This window comes from Neurospora crassa, linkage group IV (genome assembly GCF_000182925.2).
Source record: "Neurospora crassa OR74A linkage group IV, whole genome shotgun sequence".
NCBI classification, from domain to species: domain Eukaryota; kingdom Fungi; phylum Ascomycota; class Sordariomycetes; order Sordariales; family Sordariaceae; genus Neurospora; species Neurospora crassa.
In genome coordinates this window covers 2,437,847-2,456,137 of record NC_026504.1, presented here as the reverse complement: position 1 = coordinate 2,456,137, position 18,291 = coordinate 2,437,847, and the positions used below count along the sequence as shown (strand labels likewise).

Sequence of the window (18,291 nt, the reverse complement as noted above, 5' to 3'; positions counted from 1 at the left end):
GTGGTTTGAATAGGGTGGTGATACTGGGTTGCCTCTGATTGTACGTCTGGTGTGTGAAGGATGATGAGAAAACTGTCGGTTGGTTGTGACGAATTCGTCGGTCGAAATCGGGCTTCGTTGTGATGCCTGAGAAGACCTCATAGTGTAGCCCGTCCGTCCTGCATGGCCCAATCGAGCGTGACGCACGTGCCCAAGGCCCACATTGTCCCGCTCTTGTAGGCTGCTATGGCAGTGGAGGTGTCGAACTGCTTGGGACGCTGCATTGGTCACTTCAGTGACCGGGCTCCGCTGTTGCCTTCCATTTGTAGAACATCAAGTTCGTACCTGCCTTGTACATACAACTGACAACCGCGACGGAGTCTTCAGGTTCGTCCGTAGGGGAAAGTAGGACTGGCTCATTCCTTCACGGTGTTCCAACTAGCCTGATCCCCTCGTAGACTAGTATCGCTGCCTGCGGTGGAGTGGCAGCTTCACGGGATCACGTTTTCCTTCGGAACAGATGGACCGTGTTTGTTAGTAGCAAACCATCCGTCTGCAAACCGCCCAGCGCGTCTAGCAGAGGAAACTTGACGGCTTCTTTACGCGGTCCTTATCTCTCGCCAGACGGCCAACGGCTCTAACGGGCGACCTAGCCTCATAGCCGGTCCTAACTGAGCCTACTGTTGGCAATCTCATTCACTTTGCGAGGGTCAACTTGGGCGGGATGGCTGATGCAATGGCCATTGATGGCCCTAGGGGTGAAAAGCGCAAGGCGAGCGTGCTCGGCGATGATAGCGGTCATGCTCCACGTCGGATCAGGGTAAGAAGACACGCTCCCCCATCTTCCAAGACAATGACATTATTGACCAGTACTTGCAGCCACTCGACCCAGACGTTGTCAACAAGATTGCCGCTGGCGAGATCATTGTTGCTCCTGTTCATGCTCTCAAGGAGCTCATGGAGAATGCCGTGGATGCCGGCTCTACCTCGTTGGAGATTGTGGTCAAGGACGGTGGCCTCAAGCTGCTCCAAATCACAGACAATGGTTGCGGTATCGACAAGCAGGATTTGCCCATTCTATGTGAACGCTTCACCACCTCCAAGCTGCAAAAGTTCGAGGATCTTCAGTCCATCTCAACATACGGCTTTCGCGGTGAGGCTCTTGCCAGCATAAGCCACATTGCACATCTGACCGTCACCACCAAGACTCAGGAATCCAACTGCGCCTGGCGTGCTCATTACGGGAGTGGAAAGCTGGTCCCCGCGAAACCCGGCCAGTCGCCCGATCCGAAGCCCGTCGCTGGACGACAAGGCACGCAAATTACCGTCGAAGATCTGTTCTATAACATTCCAACCCGCCGGCGCGCCTTTCGATCTACCTCTGACGAATACAACAAGATCATCGACATGGTTGGCCGCTATGCTGTACATTGTTCGCACGTTGCTTTCTCGTGCAAAAAATACGGCGAGTCATCGACAAGCATTGCCATTCAGGCCAATGCTTCGAGTACCGACAGAATCCGGCAGATATACGGAGGCAGCGTCGCCAATGAACTCATCGAATACTCCACATCCGATGACCGCTGGGGCTTCAAGGCTCAGGGCTTGGCGACTAACGCCAACTACAGTCTCAAAAAGACAACTCTGCTGCTCTTCATCAACCATAGATGTGTCGAGTCTTCCAACATTCGAAAGGCAGTTGAGCAAACATATGCTTCCTTTCTCCCCAAGAACGGCCACCCTTTTGTCTACCTCAGCCTAGAAATTGCCCCTGAGCGGGTCGATGTCAATGTTCACCCTACGAAACGCGAAGTGAACTTCCTCAATGAACATGAGATCATCCAGGCCATCTGCGAGCACATCCGATCAAAGTTGGCTGCTGTCGACACTAGCCGAACTTTTCTCACCCAAACCCTTCTCCCTGGTGGCACATGGTCGGCCTCAGATCAACAAGCGTCTTCAAGCACACCATCCAAGACCAGCGGTGCGGCTTCAGGAGCCCGCAAGACCCCAGCACGCAATGAATCCAGTCTTGTGCGGACTGATACCAACATGCGTAAGATAACCAGTATGTTACCGCCGGCGTCAACCATGGCAGCAGGATCAAGAGGAGATGAAATTCCCTCCACGTCTGGCGTCAAAGCAACCATTAATGGCACAAACATGGACGTTGAGATGATCAAGTACGAGACAGTCGAGCGTGAGGCTACTGCCTGTCGCTTGATCAGTGTACGCGAACTGCGCGCCGAAGTCCGCGAAGAGATGCACCACGAACTGACCGAGATCTTTGCCAATCACACCTTTGTCGGAATTGTAGATGAACGTCGTCGTCTTGCTGCCATCCAGGGTGGTGTAAAGTTGTACCTGGTTGACTATGGACGGGTATGCTATGAATACTTCTATCAACTGGGGTTGACGGATTTTGGTAACTTTGGTACCATACGTTTCGATCCGCCTCTCGATCTTCGAGAGCTGCTGAGCATGGCCGCCGAATCCGAGAGAACGGCAACAGCAGATGCAACTGGAAGAGTGGATAAAGATGGAGATGATGAGATGGACGTATCCGAAATCGTCGAGTTGGTGGCAGATCAGTTGGTTGAACGGCGAGAGATGCTTCTCGAGTATTTCTCCTTTGAAATATCTCCGGCCGGCGAGCTGCTAAGCATCCCACTACTGATCAAAGGCTACACGCCGTCCATGGCCAAATTGCCGCGTTTCCTTTTGGAGCTTGGGCCGCGTGTAGACTGGTCAGAAGAGAAGGCCTGTTTCGAGGGCTTCCTCAAAGAACTGGCCATCTTCTATGTCCCTGAGCGATTACCAGCGACGATCGGTACTGATGATCTATCGTCTGTGCAAGGTGGTGACAAGGATGTCGATGTCGAAACAGTTGCTCGCAGACACCATGTTCGGTTCGCATTGGAACATTATCTTTTTCCGGCTTTCAAATCGAGGCTTGTGGCGACCAAGTCGCTCATGCAGACGGGCATTCTCGAGGTCGCGAACCTCAAGGGCTTGTACAGGGTATTCGAAAGATGTTAATACCTGTCGATACCAATAAGCTTATCAGCACCATAATAAGATACGTCACATATTCGACTTGAACTATATGAGTAGCCGACATGTTCGTTTCCTTGATCTGTTACCTGATGGCTATGGTAGGTACACCTCTACCATTTCCTGACCTTAGCAACCCAAGTTGACCGTTTGTAACTAGCGGGACTATAGTCGTACTAACGTCCTCCATCAGAGTCGGCCCCGAATTTTGATTTCCAGCCACCTCAAAGGTAGATAAAACAAGCCCGTCAACACAAAAGCCACCTCAACCCCGATATCCCCAGTGCTCTTTGCAATCGGGCCAACATACCACGACTGCGCCATCCCCGGGACCACCAGCGCCCAACTCAGCATCGAGGCACCTAAGGCCGCCAACCCAGGTGGCAACTCCCTCCCCACGTTCCAGATAGCTTGATCAAAGGTCGCATAGTCCATTCTTCTAAACACCACCAATTCCAGTATCAAAACAATATCAAAGCACGCAGACCAATACCCAATGATACTGAGGAAATTGATCAAACTAGTCTCCCACTTCATGGCCGCTTTGATCGCCATCGGGATCATAACCGCCATCGTCACCAGGATAAACACGAAGCGGTGGACCCTTAATTTGAAGGGCAACGGCGGCATCAACATTTCGAGGTTCAACGAGATGGTATACATGGAGATGGCAATGTTTCCAATCACGCTGAGCGCAAGCACCACCAGCACGAATTTGCCGAACCCGCCCGCGGGAGCAAGCATCTCCATCATCACGCCCCCGATGCCCGTCGAAGCGTAAGCGGCTTGCCACGCAGGAACTTGGGGAACAGCACCGCCTATGGCGGCTCCCAATATGAAGAGTGGAACAGAAGGGAGGAACAAGCCGAGGTAGAGGTAGGTGAAGATGCGGGCTCTGGCGCTGAACGACTTGGAGAGGACGCCTCTTGGGTTGTGGTAAATGGAATAATCGCCCACCATCCCGCCAAACGTGATGAAATATCCTGCCATAAGGCTTCCAAGGTTAAGGATTTGTGCGGGAGTGGCCGGTGCTGCAGGCTGCGATTGCAGATGGAGATAACGGCCGCCGCAGCCGACGGTGATGACGAGAGCAATCAAGTTGGGGATCCACGTCCATCGTTCCCATAAGTGGACGAAGTTGAAGCCGAGGAGGGAGATGCCGAAAGCGACGAGGCAGGTGATGACGATACCTACGTTAATGCTGACGTGGGAGGGGTTGATGGCTGCGAGTGTCTGCCCGCCCGCGATGGCGGACATGAGGGTAAAGCCGGTTATGGTGGCGGCGTTGAGGAGGAGGGGGATAATGACTAGGTAGAGGCTGCGAGAAGGATGGGTGTTGGTTAGGACATGGCTCTTATAAAATGGAGGAATAGGTGCGATGGAGGTTGAGGCTCACCCAAATGAATATCGAGCTTGCACAAACTGCCTCATGCCGGTCTCCATACCTCCGATTCCCATGAAGGCAGGCGGGAGGCATGTAAGCAGCGCAAAGAAGACGATAACCAACGAAGCATCTCTCAGACTCAAGCCAAACTCGAGAGTGGCCAGCATGCCAGTTGGTATCCTTTTCAAAAGCCAAGAACAATGACGAGTCAGCAGCTGATCAGCTACACTAGGCTAGGTTGTGATCCTCAAAGACCGAAGGATAGGGTAATGACTTACGGCAATAAACACAACAAACCAGTAAAGAAGACAGTAAACAACTGATTATACTGCATCGAAGTCCTCCCTTCAAGCGGAACCGGCTGGATCCCGTTTTCTTCTATACCGGCGTCGATGAGCTTCTGGTACCACGTTGGATTTCCCTTCTTGGAGCGGTTGTCGTCGGCGTCGCCCTCCTTCAGAGTGCTTAAGAAGTTCGGCCAACATAGCGAACCAAATCGAGTAGATGTCTCTGCTTGATTTTTGTCTTGCCCATCGTCCTCTTCGCCAGCTGTGCGTTCGATATCCTGGAAAACAATGCCGTGTGGTAACTTTGGTTCGTCATCTTCGGTGGAATTGTTGGTAGACATCTTTGAGTTAGGGACAGAGATCCAGATGGGTCCGGGATGTGTGGGCGTGAAAAGAGGCAACGAATATCTTGATTGGGTTGGGAAAGGGGGAGCGACGTGAGCAGAGTTGAGGTAATGAGAAAGGGGAGGAGGAGGGAAGGAGGAGACAGGGGAGAGGGAGAGAAAGAGAGAGAGAGAGACAAGTCAACAGCCGCTTTGAATAAGACTCGAGGGCTTTTCAGTTTTTGCGTGAACTGGATTTCAGGGTGAATGGGATTTTCATCCCATCTGGTAAGAACTCAACAACTCAGAAGTAAGCGTGGATAAAGTGACTATATACCTCAATAATGTGACGATTCTCTAACCCAAATGAGGTTAACCCCTCCTACTTTTGCAAGGAGCGACATTGAAAGGAATTTCGTGCTATCACCATCACCATCGCTTCCCCCTCTTTGGTGGTTGCTAAAAATCCTAAATCCCTCCCTCCATGTTCGGGGAAGTCACTACGCTGGCAAATCTCTAGAGTGAACATAGATGACTATGGACAAACGAACAAACAAACACCACTTTGCCATAGTGCACTTCAAAACAGCGCGCCTCTCTTTATCACAAGTACTGAATGTATGTGTGTACATGGAGTCATCGAAGCGTGCTTTAACGATGAAGAGGTGGATTACATTAAAGTCTGGGGATCTACCTAATAACCTACATCCACCGAAGCGGAGTAGATGGATGGTTCCTCTAGCGTACAGCCAGATATTCTTACGCAGTACAATGCTGTTCTCTGTACTCTCATTCGTCAGACAGCTACAGCTAGTCAGGGCATCTTGCCAATCCAGATTTTTATTGGTCAATCGTGTCGTCCAGGATCGTCCCAAAATGCTCTGTATCCTGCCTTTCAGTTCCTGAAATTATTCACGATAGGTAGGTATCGTCCTCAGTCGATGTCGCCTATCGATAAGCTTATCGCGAGTCTCATTCTTCAGCATCGCCTTCTTCAGCGTTGTTTTCTCTACCATGTCTCCATCGTCGCCGTTTCTACCGCTGTTTTATCCACCGCTTTCTTATTGCCGTATCATGCGTTTCCGTCTCTGTCATTCTTGTCATTCTTCCCTGCTTTTCGATTGAGTGAGGAAGGAAGAAAGAAAAGTAGAGTGGAGAAAAAAAGAGAGAGAGAAGGACGGGAGCAATTTGGTGAAGACAGCTCCAGTCGTCCGAACAAAAAACGTTGCAAAAGATAGCTTCGATATAAACCGCGGTCGTTTACCGACTTCTTAATCGTATCGGAGTTTCCGAGATTGTATTCTTAGACAGCGGCAGAGATGGTACCAGTGATAGTAGTCCTTGGGTGGCCATCGCCATCCGGATGCTCCTAGACAGGTGGGTCTTTTACACACTTAAGTACAGGTCCACGAACTGAAGTCGGCAGTAAAGCAGCATCCTACATACACTCTCTACCTATACTCGCTTGATGTGACCACATCTCTATGATCAACGCAAGGGTGATACATATTACCCTTGCATGGTGGCTGTATTGCTTCATGCTTCAAGTGTCCCGACTACGTTTATACCCAAAAGGACAGAGGCTGGTCTGCAGCAATGGAGCCTCATGAAAAGAGCATGTTCATTTGCAGACATGACAGCTTCGGAACGCTCGGTTTTCGTTGCTGGAAGCTAAAGCTGCGTCAAGCAAGGCAGAGTAGTCCACCCACTCGCTCTCTCTCGTAACAAGGCTCATCCAACGAAGCTTGCCGATTCCTGGACAAAGGTGACAGTGAAGCAGCAACCTTGATGGCATGTATCGACACCTAACGACGTCTCGCCAAGGTCCCTGTTACGGGTAGCGACTCGGCGGATGGCTGCGAAGACAAGGATGTACATCACTGCTCCAGATTGTTGCCGACTGCATGGGTTACCAACAGAGTCGCTTCCTAGACCTTCGTCAGTCGCCCAGTCTTCTCCTCGGGGTCTGGCGAATAATATTTTGAGTGATTCCCCGATGTTGATGGAATCAACGCTGACCCTCATGATTGTGGCAGACGGGTCGGGCCCGCGCCGAGGTTGGGCTAAGCCGGGAGGACTCCACACTTCGGGAGCCGGTGGGGTAAGGTCCGTTGCGGGCCCCGCCATGGAGCGCTGCCCCTGGAGCGCCCCCCCGTCGGAGCGTGCCGGCGGTTCTCGCGTGGGTTTGGGTGATTTAAGTTTAAGCGGCCGTTGATACGGGTCTCGCAGGTCGAAGCTAGTCTCAGCTTGGATTGTATCATATACATACACATACACATTTATTGATATATATTATATAAATATTTATATATATAGACATATATAACCGGTGAAAGGCGAAACGGATATGGCGTTGAAAGCCATGTATGGTCGCTCACCATTCCCGTGACACGAACTGTATTGGACATCCTTTTGAGACTTCAGTCATAGATTCATGGTTGACTGTTGACGGTGGGTGTAGCGACGACGGCGTGGAACTCGGTGCGATATCATCTCAGTGAAGGTAGAGGTATCGGCGTGTCGCTGGATAACACGGAGCAGATGGACAAAGACCCCTCTGGTTGGAACGTAGTGGTCCCTGGCGCGCAGAATCACAGCCGTCATACCCCTGCACCGCCGAACAATGGTCCCCGCCAGTTATGGAGGTACCTGACCCGCAATGCTACACCGCGAGACGAACCTCCTTCAACCTGGAACCGTGCCGGCTGTTTCGAACCTCCTTCGCGGCTCGCTGGGGAGTGATGCGCACTTCTCCCCCATCCAAACGAAATTAACACAAATCAAGACACTCACCGAGTTCATCGAAACATTCTGACCTTGTTCCGTCCCGCTTGCTCTCCCTGCCCGCGGATCCGTTCCCTTTACCAAAGAACAACAACCAACAAACAGCTTCACCCTGTCACAGACCGCCGCCGCGCGCATCGCCATCCCCTCGTCGAGTCGTCGCATTTGGATGGTCTACCTCTACGCACCACAACTCGAATAGCCACGTCAATCAGCCTCTGCGCTTTCATCTCCCCAGGGCTTCCCATTGTAATCAAAGGCAAGAGCCGGCTCTGCCCAAATCATAACTTTCGAATCCATCTCAGCAGTTATGGACCAAGCAGCCTCGATAGTAAAGGAGCATCACGATGGTATGCGACAATTCCCGTGGTGCGTGGGGTTTCCGCAAGGAGAACGGTTGCTAATCCCCTCGCTATACAGCCATCATCAATGCCATCAAGAGTGTTGTCCAGCGCGACGTGAGCACCACTCCCCTCGTCCTTCCACCGCGGCCATCAGGAGTCCTATACTGATACGACTGTGCACTATAGTGGAGGATTTTGGTAGTCGACGACGTCTCCAAAAAGATAATCGAAAGCTCCGTCAAAGAAGATGACATTCTCAACGTCAATATCGCTAATATACAAGAAATCGAGGAACCGAGAGACGAGAATTCCGGCATGGATGCTATCTACATTTTGTCGCCTCGCCCGCATATTGTCGAGTGCCTAATTCTTGATTTGGCCAAAGGCCGCTATCGTAACTCTACCGTGCTTTGGACAGGCATTCTTGGGAGGGAACTAAGGGCACGACTGGCCTCTGCTCCTCAGAAAATAGGTACCTTGCCTAAGCCTGGACAAGGTTAAGGGGGCATTTTTGCTAATCAGACCTACGTAGATTCGCGACCGCTACTGGTTGACTTTTTCCCTCGCGAGTCACACCTGGTGTCTTTTAAGGACCCCTATAGCTTTCCCATTCTGTATAATCCGAGCTGCGAGGCCGTTGCAATGCCACATCTGGACGCTTTGGCTCAAAAGGTAGGGCATATCCATGTCCAGTCCGTCCCCATCTGTTGTTCCATGGACTAAAGCCATTGCAGATCGCCGCTGTATGCATCACACTGGGCGAGTATCCAAAGATCAGGTTCTTCGCACCCAGGAACAGCGAATATCGTGCCAGCGCGCTGTGCGGACGCCTTGCTGCGCTCGTACAGGACGAGCTTGACGCTTACAAACAGTTCAAGGGCGACTTCCCGCCACAAACTACACGGCCGCAGGGATATCTACTAATTGCGGACAGGTCAATGGACTTGATGGCACCATTAGTCCACGAGTTCACATACCAGGCGATGGCGCACGACCTCCTTCCTATCAAGGAAGGCGACAAAGTGACCTTCCACATGACCGTCAACGAGGGCACGCCAGAGGCCGAGGAGAAGGACATGGAGTTGTCTGATAAAGACAAGGTGTGGGTCGAGAACCGACACCGGCATATGAAGGACACGATTGAAAAACTTATGAGCGACTTCCAAAACTTCATCAAGCAGAACCCCAACTTCACCAACCAAAATCAGGATACGACGAGTTTGAATGCGATCAGAGACATGTTGGCGGGCCTGCCGCAGTTCCAGGAAATGAAAGAGGCCTACTCGCTTCACCTCACCATGGCTCAGGAATCTATGAACATCTTCCAGCGTCGCAAGTTGCCCGACGTCGCTTCAGTGGAGCAGACATTGGCTACCGGTCTCGATGAGGATTATAAGAAGCCCAAAGATATTCTCGAGCAGATGGTGCGGCTTTTGGATGATGAAGCTATTACCTGGGTGGAGCGGCTGCGGCTAATTGCCATCTACGTGCTATACCGCGACGGGGTAATCACTGATGACATTGACAGGCTGCTCAACCATGCGGCCCTGCAGCCCGCTGAAAAGGTCAAAATCACCAATCTCCAGCACTTGGGTGCCCGGCCTACACGGAAACTGAAGGAGGAACGAAAACCGCATCCTCCGTTGTTCCCACGGACCCAAGTAAAGAATCCGGCGGACGAAGACAATTTCCTCTCTCGATTCGAACCCGCTGTCAAGCACATGCTTGAGGATCTGTTTAGCAACTGTCTCGACCCAGCGATTTTCCCCTTTACACGACCTCCAACCGATGGTGGGGCTGCCGATGCTGCTATGACAACAGGAGGGTCACTCCGCTCGGCAGCACCGAGGTGGGCATCAGCTAATCGCCGGCAGGTTGAGAATCGACAAAGGGTCATCGTGTTCATGGCCGGTGGGGCGACCTACTCAGAGGCGCGGATATGCTACGAAGAATCGGAGAAGCGAAACCGCGACATCTATCTTGTAACCAGCCACATGCTCACACCACAACTATACCTAAGACAACTGGAGGACCTTTCGATGGATAGAAGAAGGCTCGGCCTGCCGATGGACCGACCGCAGCCCCAGGTCCCTGAGCACTTTTATGCTAAGCCAAAACCGCCACCGCAGCCCATGCAACAGCCGCCCGCAGCCGCTCCTCCCGGAGCTGGATCGGTACATCCCCCAACGCAGGCAATGGGTGCCATGACAATGAACAGTGGTACGGCTTCTCCGCATGCTGGGGGAAGTGGCGCAAGGCCTCCAGTTCCGCCCGCCGGGAAGACAGAGAAGCCAGTGAAGGAAAAGAAGAAGAGAAATCTGTTTGGATTGAAGAAGTCTTGAGCACCAAACATGTGAGCGAAACGGGGTTACAGGGTGGAAGCGGTCGGTAGGCAGGAATGACCTTGATGCCTTCAGAAAGATATCGGTCAGGTCACTGTTGGTGATAGTGTCTTGGATCATCTCGGATTCGATTGGCTACCGTCAACTATACAATAACATGGATGGAAGTGTCAGAATAAGTTCTGAGCTTGAATGCTCCTCCGTTATAAGCGATAGCGAGGCGATTCTGGTATTTAAGTGGCTAGGTAAAATCAACGTGGATATGATAAGCATTAGACCCTTACCCGCGGAGCTGGGTGCCATAAGCTTCTCCAGGAGGATAGGAATGCGTGATCAGTCTGGAGTCTGTGAATTGCGACAGCAAGTTGACGCCCTTAAGTTCTTGTTAGCTAGACTTCATGTTTTGTCCCCCATGCTCTACCTCAGGATTTTACCACACAACACCACATCCTCCCCCAACGGTTGCCACGACACATCCCTAAGTCTCACTGGAGGCGCCGGCTGCCCATCCCTCCCTACCGCCCTCGGAGGGCAAACCAGCACTCCTCCAGCCCCCAACCACGTCGGCGCAATTGTGACAATCACCGAGTCCACCAACTCCTGCTCTCCTGCCTGCTCCAGCGACAGCAACGAATTGATCACACTTCCTCCCCCTTCTATCATCACACTATCCAAGCCTTCCTCCTTAATCGTCCGCAGCACATCAACCCAGGCGAAACTTTCTCTACTCGTTGCCCCTTCGCCCTTGCCCTCGCCCTTGACTTTCAAACCCTCAACACGCACATATTTTCCCCCAATCCCCTCCACCACCGCCCTCCTCTCTTCCGGCACCTCTTCCACCTTTTTCGCGGTAAAAATAAACGGGCCCAATCCCTGTTTCAGTCTAGCAAGCTGAATAACTTTACTCTTCTCTGAGACCTCCCACCGCGCAGATGGATCGAGGATGATAGGCCGGGGCTGGTTGGGATGCTGTTCCCGCTTTCCATTTCCTACCCCGTCTGGCGAAGAGGACAAAGGGGAAAGTATCTTGCAGTTAAGCCCCGGGTCATCAGCCACGGCGGTCCCAACTCCCACTAAGATGGCGGCATGGCGAGAGCGTAGGAAGTGTGTCATGGCTTTGGATTGCGGGCCGGATAGGGTGGTGCGGACACCGGGCGCGAGGGAGAGAGAGGAGTCGAGGGAAGTGGCGAAGGTCAGGGTTACAAAGGGCCTTTTGTTGGGGTTGCTGTTGGTCGTGGTGGTGGTGATCGTGGGAGATGGTGATGGACGCGGCGGTGGAAGATGCGGTTCGAGCTTCACTGCCGAGGAGGCGGGGAAGTGAAGGAGCCCGTCAGAGAGGGAGGGTGTCCCTTGATGTTCTGTTGTAGAGACGGCGGAAGTCATTTTTGATTTGGGCCGTTGTTTTGCTGTAGTGAGAAAATGGTGATGTTGTTGTTCATAACAAGGTGACTGTTAGCTATAACTCTCACCTCCCACAAGCGAACTGAGAGTCCAAGTAGGTGTTGTATGCAAAATCTTGACCGGCTTGTTTAATTCTTCTCTTTCCCCCCTCGCTGTGTTATTGAAACTGAGGAGTGGTAACTGTCGAAACCTGATATTGGTGAAAAGAGAATGTGTGATCGATCAATGCCAAGGCCAATTGGTGAAGCTTACGATGGTGGATTCATGGATTTGCACTAACACGCAGTGAGAGAGTACTCTGCCAAGCCGTTGGCAAAGCACCACTCATTTGCACACACTGCAAGAGCTCTTGCATAGGTACCGTAAGTTGTTACAAAATAAGCACAAACATCCGCTCAAATCTAATTATTGTTTGTACAGACCCGCCTCGGTTTCGATATCATGCACAGGGCCGCATGAGATGATTGCTAATCTTTACAGAGTTATTTATCGGCAAAAGCAGGTATATATGTATACCTCAATCCGTCTCATTGAACATATACGCATCATCTAGCGAACGATCAGCGGCACGGATCGTTAGTCCTCAAGGGAGCAAGCCGAAACCGTTTGTGGCGCAAGCTTTCCAATGGGGAGACGGATCACCAGCAGCTGACACATGAAACGTTTGATGACCCAACAACTTCAGTAAAAGCTCTATCCTTATGAGATACGAAACCGAATGTTAGAACGCGAGGAACTTTGTAGGAGGCCATGGAAGAAGTATGGAACCCGTCAAAAGATGTAAAGACGTCCAGGGAATTAATCATCATGATTGATTTCCCACCTCTCGAATTGCCCGACTTGGCAACGCTTCATCAATTTGCTATCTAGAGGTAATTTCCACTCAAGATGCCCCTTTTCGAGCCTCGGCCTGCAACAGGACACTTCCCATCCCGTTTCAACCATGTCTCATTTCATTGACAATGAAATTCACCATCTCGACCCGTTAACATGGGTGCTATAGCGAAACGTCGCATGTCGACGTGGTTCGGTTCGAGAACCTAGTGTAGGGTTCCGTTAGAGGGACAAGTGACTGTAAGAGATACCCATTCGTTAGTGCAGCAAGATTAACGGCATGTATTAGGTTGGTGCTGGTACATAACGGCTTATAGCTCACTAGCAGGTGTCTAACTGCAGATTGCCACGCGACCACCGCTGCGCCTCGAAAGAACCAACAAGACAGTCTCCCCCGTTTTTCCCGTGCTCGCCGTGGTGCTTTTTAAACTCCGTTCATCCCGCGACCAAAATCCACCCACCGACCTTTGTTGACCTCCCTCAGTTACCACCCCTCTAGTCCACTTAGTATAGTCTTTGAAGCATAGCCAAGGTCCCAGACGGAAACGGCTAGTGCCTTTGGAATCTGCTTTAGCCATATCCACCAAACTGCACGCAAACACCTGAAGATCGACCAACAATTTCGAACTTTCTCCACGCCCCGCGAACGAACGAATGACTCGGGTCTTGGGGAGCGATTGAGAACCCGTCACCTTCTAAACCGTCTGCTGCTGTGCGTCCAGCTTTCAAACCCACAACATCACCGTTCCGTCGCACACGCAACCACGAGAGATCTCAGACACAATGTCCGGCAAGCAAGATCCACCCCCGTACAACCAGCCTCAGCCTCCTCAGGCTGCTTACACCGGCTACGGCACTCCCCCGCCTGGTCAGGAAGGTGCCTACCCCTACGGCCAGCCCCCGCCGCAACAAGGCGGCTACTATCCCCCTCAGGCACAGGGCTATCCTCCTCAGGGTCCCGGCTACCCGCCGCAAGGCCCATATCCGCCGCAGGGTCAATACGGGCAACAGCCAGGACCATATCAGCAAGGACCGCAGATGGGCTACTACCCGCAACAGCAACCACCACCGGGAGCGTATTACCAGCAGGGACCCCCGCCTCAAGGGTACTACCAACAGCCGGTAGAGCAGAAGAGCGGTTCCGATGTGAGTCTTGTCCGAGGTGGCTGTCGTGGGCATGGCGTGGCTCGGCTTTAGATCATCCTCACTAACCTTCTGGGTCCTATCTTTCCTAGGGCGTCTGCATGGCGATTCTGGGCACTTGCGCCCTCTGCTGCTGCTTGGATGCCATCTTTTAAACGCAATCCGAAACCGCTTAATACCGTAACGGGACCATGTCAGAAACGAACAACAACACAAAATAATGGCATCAAAACAAAAACGATGCGAGACAGGAGAGGAATGGTTGTGGGATGTATGGTTGCTGCCTCTGGCCGCGACGGGCAGCAAAAGGGTCCGTTTGCGCGCTGATAAGGAGGTGCTGGTGGCGCTCGAGATCGACGTCACTGTCTCGCTGATTATCAGTTACAAGCCGGGCATGTGAAACATTCACTCTAGCACGAGGTTCTTTTCGAGATGGGGGGCAGGGCTAATTATAAGCCTCTCAAGGCTTGATTGACTGTCTTATGCATTTGGGAGGCGCAATGGGGGAACCTGGCCTGGTTACACAGTTGCTTTTAGCTTGTTTTACTTTCACATCCATGTTGGGTTTATTTCTTCTTCCTACACCAGTAACCATTTATCTTCCTTGCGTTCCCACGCAGCGCCTTTGCATATCCCGTCCTTGTGTGTTCACGAATACCGGTGCATCTGAATTTTCCTCACACTTTAACAGCTCTCGTTTACGATCCCGCGGATGTGTTCTAGGGGCGGGCAAATGTTGACAATATCTACACTCACGGAGGTATCAATGACAGTTCCACAGTTTCGTTCACTTCTTCCTGCTACACGCATGGCTTATACAAGAGAAGACGGCTTATACAAGAGAAGACGGCTTATACAAGAGAAGACGGCTTTTACAAGAGAAGACGGCTTATACAAGAGAAGACGGCTTTTACAAGAGAAGACGGCTTGTTTGGACCCAGTTCTATATAAGAAGTAGGTAAAGCTAGGTAAACCCTCGATCGTAGGCAGCACTTATGCCGCGCTACATATACCGTCAAAAGTACAGAACCAAGATTATACACGCAACCTGATCCTCCCTCCCTCATGCAATGCTTGCGAAGACCTCATCAAACTTTCCAATCACCTCCTTTACACAATCATATGAATAAATCATCTTTTGCACATCCGGGCTTGCCCACTTATCTGGTACAACGCCGGACTTGCCGTTGTCACGGAACAGCCGATCACGTTCCTCCTTCGCCTTGCCCTCACCGAGATGTAGCACGCGGCCCGAGTGTGATGCCAAGTCCACCAATGTTGACGTATACGGCTTGCGTAGCATCTCGAACACCTTGAGCGTCTTGGTAACGGTCTCGGCATCATCCAGCTTATCTGCAGGAATCCTGCTCACGCACTCGGCCAGTACCGCTCCGTCCTCGATAGCCATGGCGGCGCCCTGGCTTAGATGCGGCAGCGTCGCGTGGCAGGCGTCGCCCAGCAGCGCGACGGACCCGTGCACCCAGGTGGGAAGCGTCTTGTGGATGCGCAGCTTCCACTCGCACACCTCGCCCTCGGGCACCAAGTCAAGCATGCGGTGCACCAGCGGGCAGAAGGTGCCAAATACCTCGAACATGGCCTTTTTCTCACCGCGCGTCGTGTACGTCGCGTTGGTGGCGCCCGCAAAGTTGGTGTCTGGGTGTGCCGTCGACAGATTATAGATGGTGTGCCCGCTTACGGGATAGGCGATGATGTGTCGGCGCTCGCCGATCCAGCGCACTACCGTGTCGCAGTCCAGCAGGGCTAGCATCTCCGGGTCTCCTTTCATCTGATCCCGGTGCAGCATGATTCTGTAGGCGGCCTGTCCCGTGTCTTCCTCCTCGGACATGAGCCCGAGCTCAGAGAGCATCTGCGTGCGCGTGACGGACTTGATGCCGTCTGAGGCGAGCAGGATGTCGGCTTCGACTTCGAAGGGCTCGTCTTGCGCGCGCGACTTGAGCAAGATACGTGGCTTAGGCCCCCATGAGAGGACTTTGACGAGTGAGGTGACAAAGTTGAACTTGATGGCCGGCTCCTTGAGACAGCCGTTGTAGAGGCCGCTGGCGAGAGAGGAGCGGTGGCCGGTGCAATGGGGAAATCCGTACTTCTCGCGCATGTCGGGCATGGATACGTGAGCGAGCTCTTCGCCTGTGCTTCCTTCTGTAGTTTGGGAAGACCTGCTCAGTCTTTTGTTCTATTTTCTGGGACCGAGGCCAAAAAAGGCGGCCTGAGGAAGGGGGTGCTTCTGCATGCTACTTACGCCTGATGCTCGTCTCCTTGACATCTGTGGCCTCCTTCTCGATCTCTTCCCAGCAGCCCAGATGATCCAATATCCTGACGACGTTTGGAGGCATCTGGATACCAGCACCGACGAAGCCCAGGTTCGACGCTGTCTCGTAGACGTTAATGTTCTTGAACCCCTTTTTGGCGAAGGCGAGGGCAGTGCCCAACCCTCCCATTCCTGCGTGATCCCCCACGTCAGCATCCTCGGTACCCGGTGAGGTGGAAACATCATTCTTGGGTTTCCCCCGCCGGAGTGAGCTTACCTGCGCCGATGATGGCAATACGGAGATCGCGAAAGTCGGTCATTGTGGTGTGTTGGTAGATAGTGGGGTAATTCGACAGTAGGTTAAAATCCAAGAGGACAGAATAAAATTCAAGTCGCGAACAAGGAGGAAGAGGGTGAAGCCGTGTTATAAAATCCCATCTCGGCAGCTAAACCGGGTGAAGTGATCCATTATATTATCGACGGCCGGCTTGTGTATAAACTACTGAAACACATCCATGTGATTCGAGTATGCAAGGTAGTAACTAAACGGAAGAGGTGGGGTCCAGAATAAGAGAACGCGGGAAAACCATACAACGCAGTATGTAGGTAGTGTAAATAGCTTCATCATGAGCACTTCCTCCCTTCCACTTCCCTTCCCACCATCCGTCCGGGACGAACCCCGCGACATCTTATGCGTGGCCAGTCGGGGTCTCCTAGACAGGATAGAGTGGACAGTGGTGATCGTTGGAGGTTGTATGTGGCGCGGGACTACGGCGTAACTGAAAAACCTGGGGGAGGAGGCAGGTCCACGTGGAGGTCCCCAAAGTGCGGGGGAACTGCCGGTTCATCGGTACATACCAGTCAGGGCTTCTAATGATCTTCTAGGCCGTTCTTTGCGGGTGTTGGTACCAGTGCCCGTAGTGTATCCGACTAGTCTACGTACCTGCTTGACGCTGTACACTAAAGGGGAAATAAGTTTGCCCGGGATGGAGGTTTGTCTGCTTTTGAAAATGTCAACACCAGCGATCCTGACTTGTTATCCTGGAGGTTTTTATCATATGCAATCCATTTCTTCCCTGGCATGTTGGGCAGATGGTCTTGTCGTTCGTCTGAGTTGTACACTATGTACATTGAGGTAAAGCCCCTGGCCACCAGCTTGGTCATTAGTGATCCCAGGAACGGTTGGGGAGGTGGGGAGGGGGCGAGATAGACTGATGTTATTCAGTTTTAAGCTATTTCCGAAAAAGAAAAGCATATCATGGGCTTTGAAAGCACCCGGCGTTGTTGGTGCCGGACGCTTGCTGCAATGGCCTCTGTTTGGTTGGTGTTTGGTCTGGGGACGGGATTTTCTGCAGGAAAAATGTTGCTCCTTACCTACGGCGCACGCCGAAGCCGAAGCGCAGCTGCCACTAATATCATTGCCCCGATATCCCGAACAACAGGAGACAGAGAGCCCGCGCAACACCACGGCAATCTAAGTACTGGTTTTCTGTCAAGTCAATACAAAGGAGGCCTCCTATCGCCAACGAGTCTCCATTCACCTATGCACGTGCAACACCATAGCCCCAGTACGGAAAGTCCACAACTATCGCGCGACCCTCCTCGCTCCCCAGTTCACAATTCCGTATGTACCTCGAAAATCCAATGGACGAATGTAAGGACGCGTGCTTGGCATGGACTGCCGGCCGTGCCTCTGCCACGGTGTGACTCGGCCAGTGAACCGCGGTGCGGTGGCACTTCTTTGCACTTTGCTGCAATGCTTTGCTGTGTGGATTGCATTGTGCAGGCCCATGACCAACTCTTCAACAAGTTGTTTCCCATTGTGGCGTCATACCCTCTGTGAACAACCTCAAGATTGGGAGGGCACAACTTTCTGTGCCCGTTTATCAATCAATCGCCGCATATTCGACTAGTATCCTCCCGTTGGATGTTCTTGTGTACATACTGTAGTAAGGTAGAAAGGAGAGTGCCGGCTAGAGAAGGTCTGCGTGCCAAGTTCCAGCGGAAATTAATCGAAAGCTGTCAAAGTTCGTGTTTCGAGCTCGGTTGCGGTTGTACAGCCATGCACGCCTGGTCGTTCAGGGGCACCAAGACCAGTTCGTGGTGAAGGGCCACAACGGGCTCGTCCGTTAGGTGGGGGGTGTAGTTGC

The 18,291-nt window shown here is 52.3% G+C and overlaps 7 protein-coding genes across 8 annotated transcripts; 3 read left to right on the top strand and 4 right to left on the bottom strand.

The window, feature by feature from the left end:
- Window positions 1–323: 323 nt before the first annotated feature.
- Window positions 324–3,817, top strand: mlh-1 (mutL ortholog-1). 2 transcript variants are annotated; one of them, XM_011396005.1, is made up of 3 exons: window positions 324–799; window positions 859–3,134; window positions 3,227–3,817. In XM_011396005.1, the coding sequence occupies exons 1-2, from the start codon at window positions 704–706 to the stop codon at window positions 3,016–3,018; spliced, it is 2,256 nt and encodes a 751-aa protein (XP_011394307.1). In that variant the 5' UTR covers window positions 324–703; the 3' UTR covers window positions 3,019–3,134; window positions 3,227–3,817. The 2 variants fall into 2 exon arrangements, with proteins under 2 accessions (XP_011394307.1, XP_011394306.1); XM_011396004.1 differs by having other exon boundaries at window positions 3,194–3,817.
- Window positions 3,043–5,295, bottom strand: NCU08310 (purine-cytosine permease FCY21). Its single transcript, XM_957430.2, has 3 exons — window positions 4,696–5,295; window positions 4,430–4,597; window positions 3,043–4,351 (listed from the first exon to the last, which is right to left on the bottom strand). Exons 1-3 carry the CDS (start codon window positions 5,043–5,045, stop codon window positions 3,223–3,225), a joined length of 1,647 nt encoding a protein of 548 aa, XP_962523.2. The 5' UTR covers window positions 5,046–5,295; the 3' UTR covers window positions 3,043–3,222.
- Window positions 5,296–6,758: 1,463 nt separating this feature from the next.
- NCU08311 (hypothetical protein) lies at window positions 6,759–7,306 on the bottom strand (the record flags this gene model as incomplete). The annotated part of the gene is made up of 2 exons (XM_957431.3): window positions 6,759–7,249; window positions 7,303–7,306. 2 exons carry the CDS (start codon window positions 7,304–7,306, stop codon window positions 6,759–6,761), a joined length of 495 nt encoding a protein of 164 aa, XP_962524.3.
- Window positions 7,307–7,727: 421 nt separating this feature from the next.
- NCU08312 (Sec1 family superfamily) lies at window positions 7,728–10,867 on the top strand. Its single transcript, XM_957432.2, has 5 exons — window positions 7,728–8,161; window positions 8,232–8,269; window positions 8,342–8,627; window positions 8,688–8,827; window positions 8,890–10,867. Exons 1-5 carry the CDS (start codon window positions 8,122–8,124, stop codon window positions 10,495–10,497), a joined length of 2,112 nt encoding a protein of 703 aa, XP_962525.2. The 5' UTR covers window positions 7,728–8,121; the 3' UTR covers window positions 10,498–10,867.
- NCU08313 (riboflavin biosynthesis protein Rib7) lies at window positions 10,717–12,126 on the bottom strand. The gene has a single exon (XM_957433.2). The coding sequence runs from the start codon at window positions 11,878–11,880 to the stop codon at window positions 10,915–10,917; it is 966 nt and encodes a 321-aa protein (XP_962526.1). The 5' UTR covers window positions 11,881–12,126; the 3' UTR covers window positions 10,717–10,914.
- Window positions 12,127–12,844: 718 nt separating this feature from the next.
- On the top strand, window positions 12,845–14,730 carry NCU08314 (hypothetical protein). Its single transcript, XM_957434.2, has 3 exons — window positions 12,845–12,972; window positions 13,058–13,878; window positions 13,968–14,730. The coding sequence occupies exons 2-3, from the start codon at window positions 13,516–13,518 to the stop codon at window positions 14,028–14,030; spliced, it is 426 nt and encodes a 141-aa protein (XP_962527.2). The 5' UTR covers window positions 12,845–12,972; window positions 13,058–13,515; the 3' UTR covers window positions 14,031–14,730.
- Window positions 14,731–14,760: 30 nt separating this feature from the next.
- NCU08315 (monooxygenase) lies at window positions 14,761–17,394 on the bottom strand. Its single transcript, XM_957435.2, has 3 exons — window positions 16,419–17,394; window positions 16,133–16,333; window positions 14,761–16,032 (listed from the first exon to the last, which is right to left on the bottom strand). Exons 1-3 carry the CDS (start codon window positions 16,459–16,461, stop codon window positions 14,939–14,941), a joined length of 1,338 nt encoding a protein of 445 aa, XP_962528.1. The 5' UTR covers window positions 16,462–17,394; the 3' UTR covers window positions 14,761–14,938.
- Between the last annotated feature and the right edge of the window lie 897 nt (window positions 17,395–18,291).

What these genes read in the sequence shown, in the direction of transcription:
- NCU08312 (XM_957432.2), top strand. Translation starts at nt 8,122, where the DNA reads ATGGACCAAGCAGCCTCGATAGTAAAGGAGCATCACGATG. An exon ending in AGAGTGTTGTCCAGCGCGAC is followed by an intron (nt 8,270 to 8,341) that starts GTGAGCACCACT and finishes TGTGCACTATAG; the next exon opens with TGGAGGATTTTGGTAGTCGA. An exon ending in TGGACGCTTTGGCTCAAAAG is followed by an intron (nt 8,828 to 8,889) that starts GTAGGGCATATC and finishes AAGCCATTGCAG; the next exon opens with ATCGCCGCTGTATGCATCAC.
- NCU08315 (XM_957435.2), bottom strand. Translation starts at nt 16,461, where the DNA reads ATGACCGACTTTCGCGATCTCCGTATTGCCATCATCGGCGCAG. An exon ending in TATTGCCATCATCGGCGCAG is followed by an intron (nt 16,334 to 16,418) that starts GTAAGCTCACTC and finishes GGGATCACGCAG; the next exon opens with GAATGGGAGGGTTGGGCACT. An exon ending in CAAGGAGACGAGCATCAGGC is followed by an intron (nt 16,033 to 16,132) that starts GTAAGTAGCATG and finishes CCCAAACTACAG; the next exon opens with AAGGAAGCACAGGCGAAGAG.
- mlh-1 (XM_011396005.1), top strand. Translation starts at nt 704, where the DNA reads ATGGCTGATGCAATGGCCATTGATGGCCCTAGGGGTGAAAAGCGCAAG. An exon ending in ATGCTCCACGTCGGATCAGG is followed by an intron (nt 800 to 858) that starts GTAAGAAGACAC and finishes CAGTACTTGCAG; the next exon opens with CCACTCGACCCAGACGTTGT.
- NCU08313 (XM_957433.2), bottom strand. Translation starts at nt 11,880, where the DNA reads ATGACTTCCGCCGTCTCTACAACAGAACATCAAGGGACACCCTCCCTC.
- NCU08314 (XM_957434.2), top strand. Translation starts at nt 13,516, where the DNA reads ATGTCCGGCAAGCAAGATCCACCCCCGTACAACCAGCCTCAGCCTCCT. An exon ending in AGCAGAAGAGCGGTTCCGAT is followed by an intron (nt 13,879 to 13,967) that starts GTGAGTCTTGTC and finishes TATCTTTCCTAG; the next exon opens with GGCGTCTGCATGGCGATTCT.
- NCU08310 (XM_957430.2), bottom strand. Translation starts at nt 5,045, where the DNA reads ATGTCTACCAACAATTCCACCGAAGATGACGAACCAAAGTTACCACAC. An exon ending in GGTTTGTTGTGTTTATTGCC is followed by an intron (nt 4,598 to 4,695) that starts GTAAGTCATTAC and finishes GCTTTTGAAAAG; the next exon opens with GATACCAACTGGCATGCTGG. An exon ending in CAAGCTCGATATTCATTTGG is followed by an intron (nt 4,352 to 4,429) that starts GTGAGCCTCAAC and finishes TCCTTCTCGCAG; the next exon opens with CCTCTACCTAGTCATTATCC.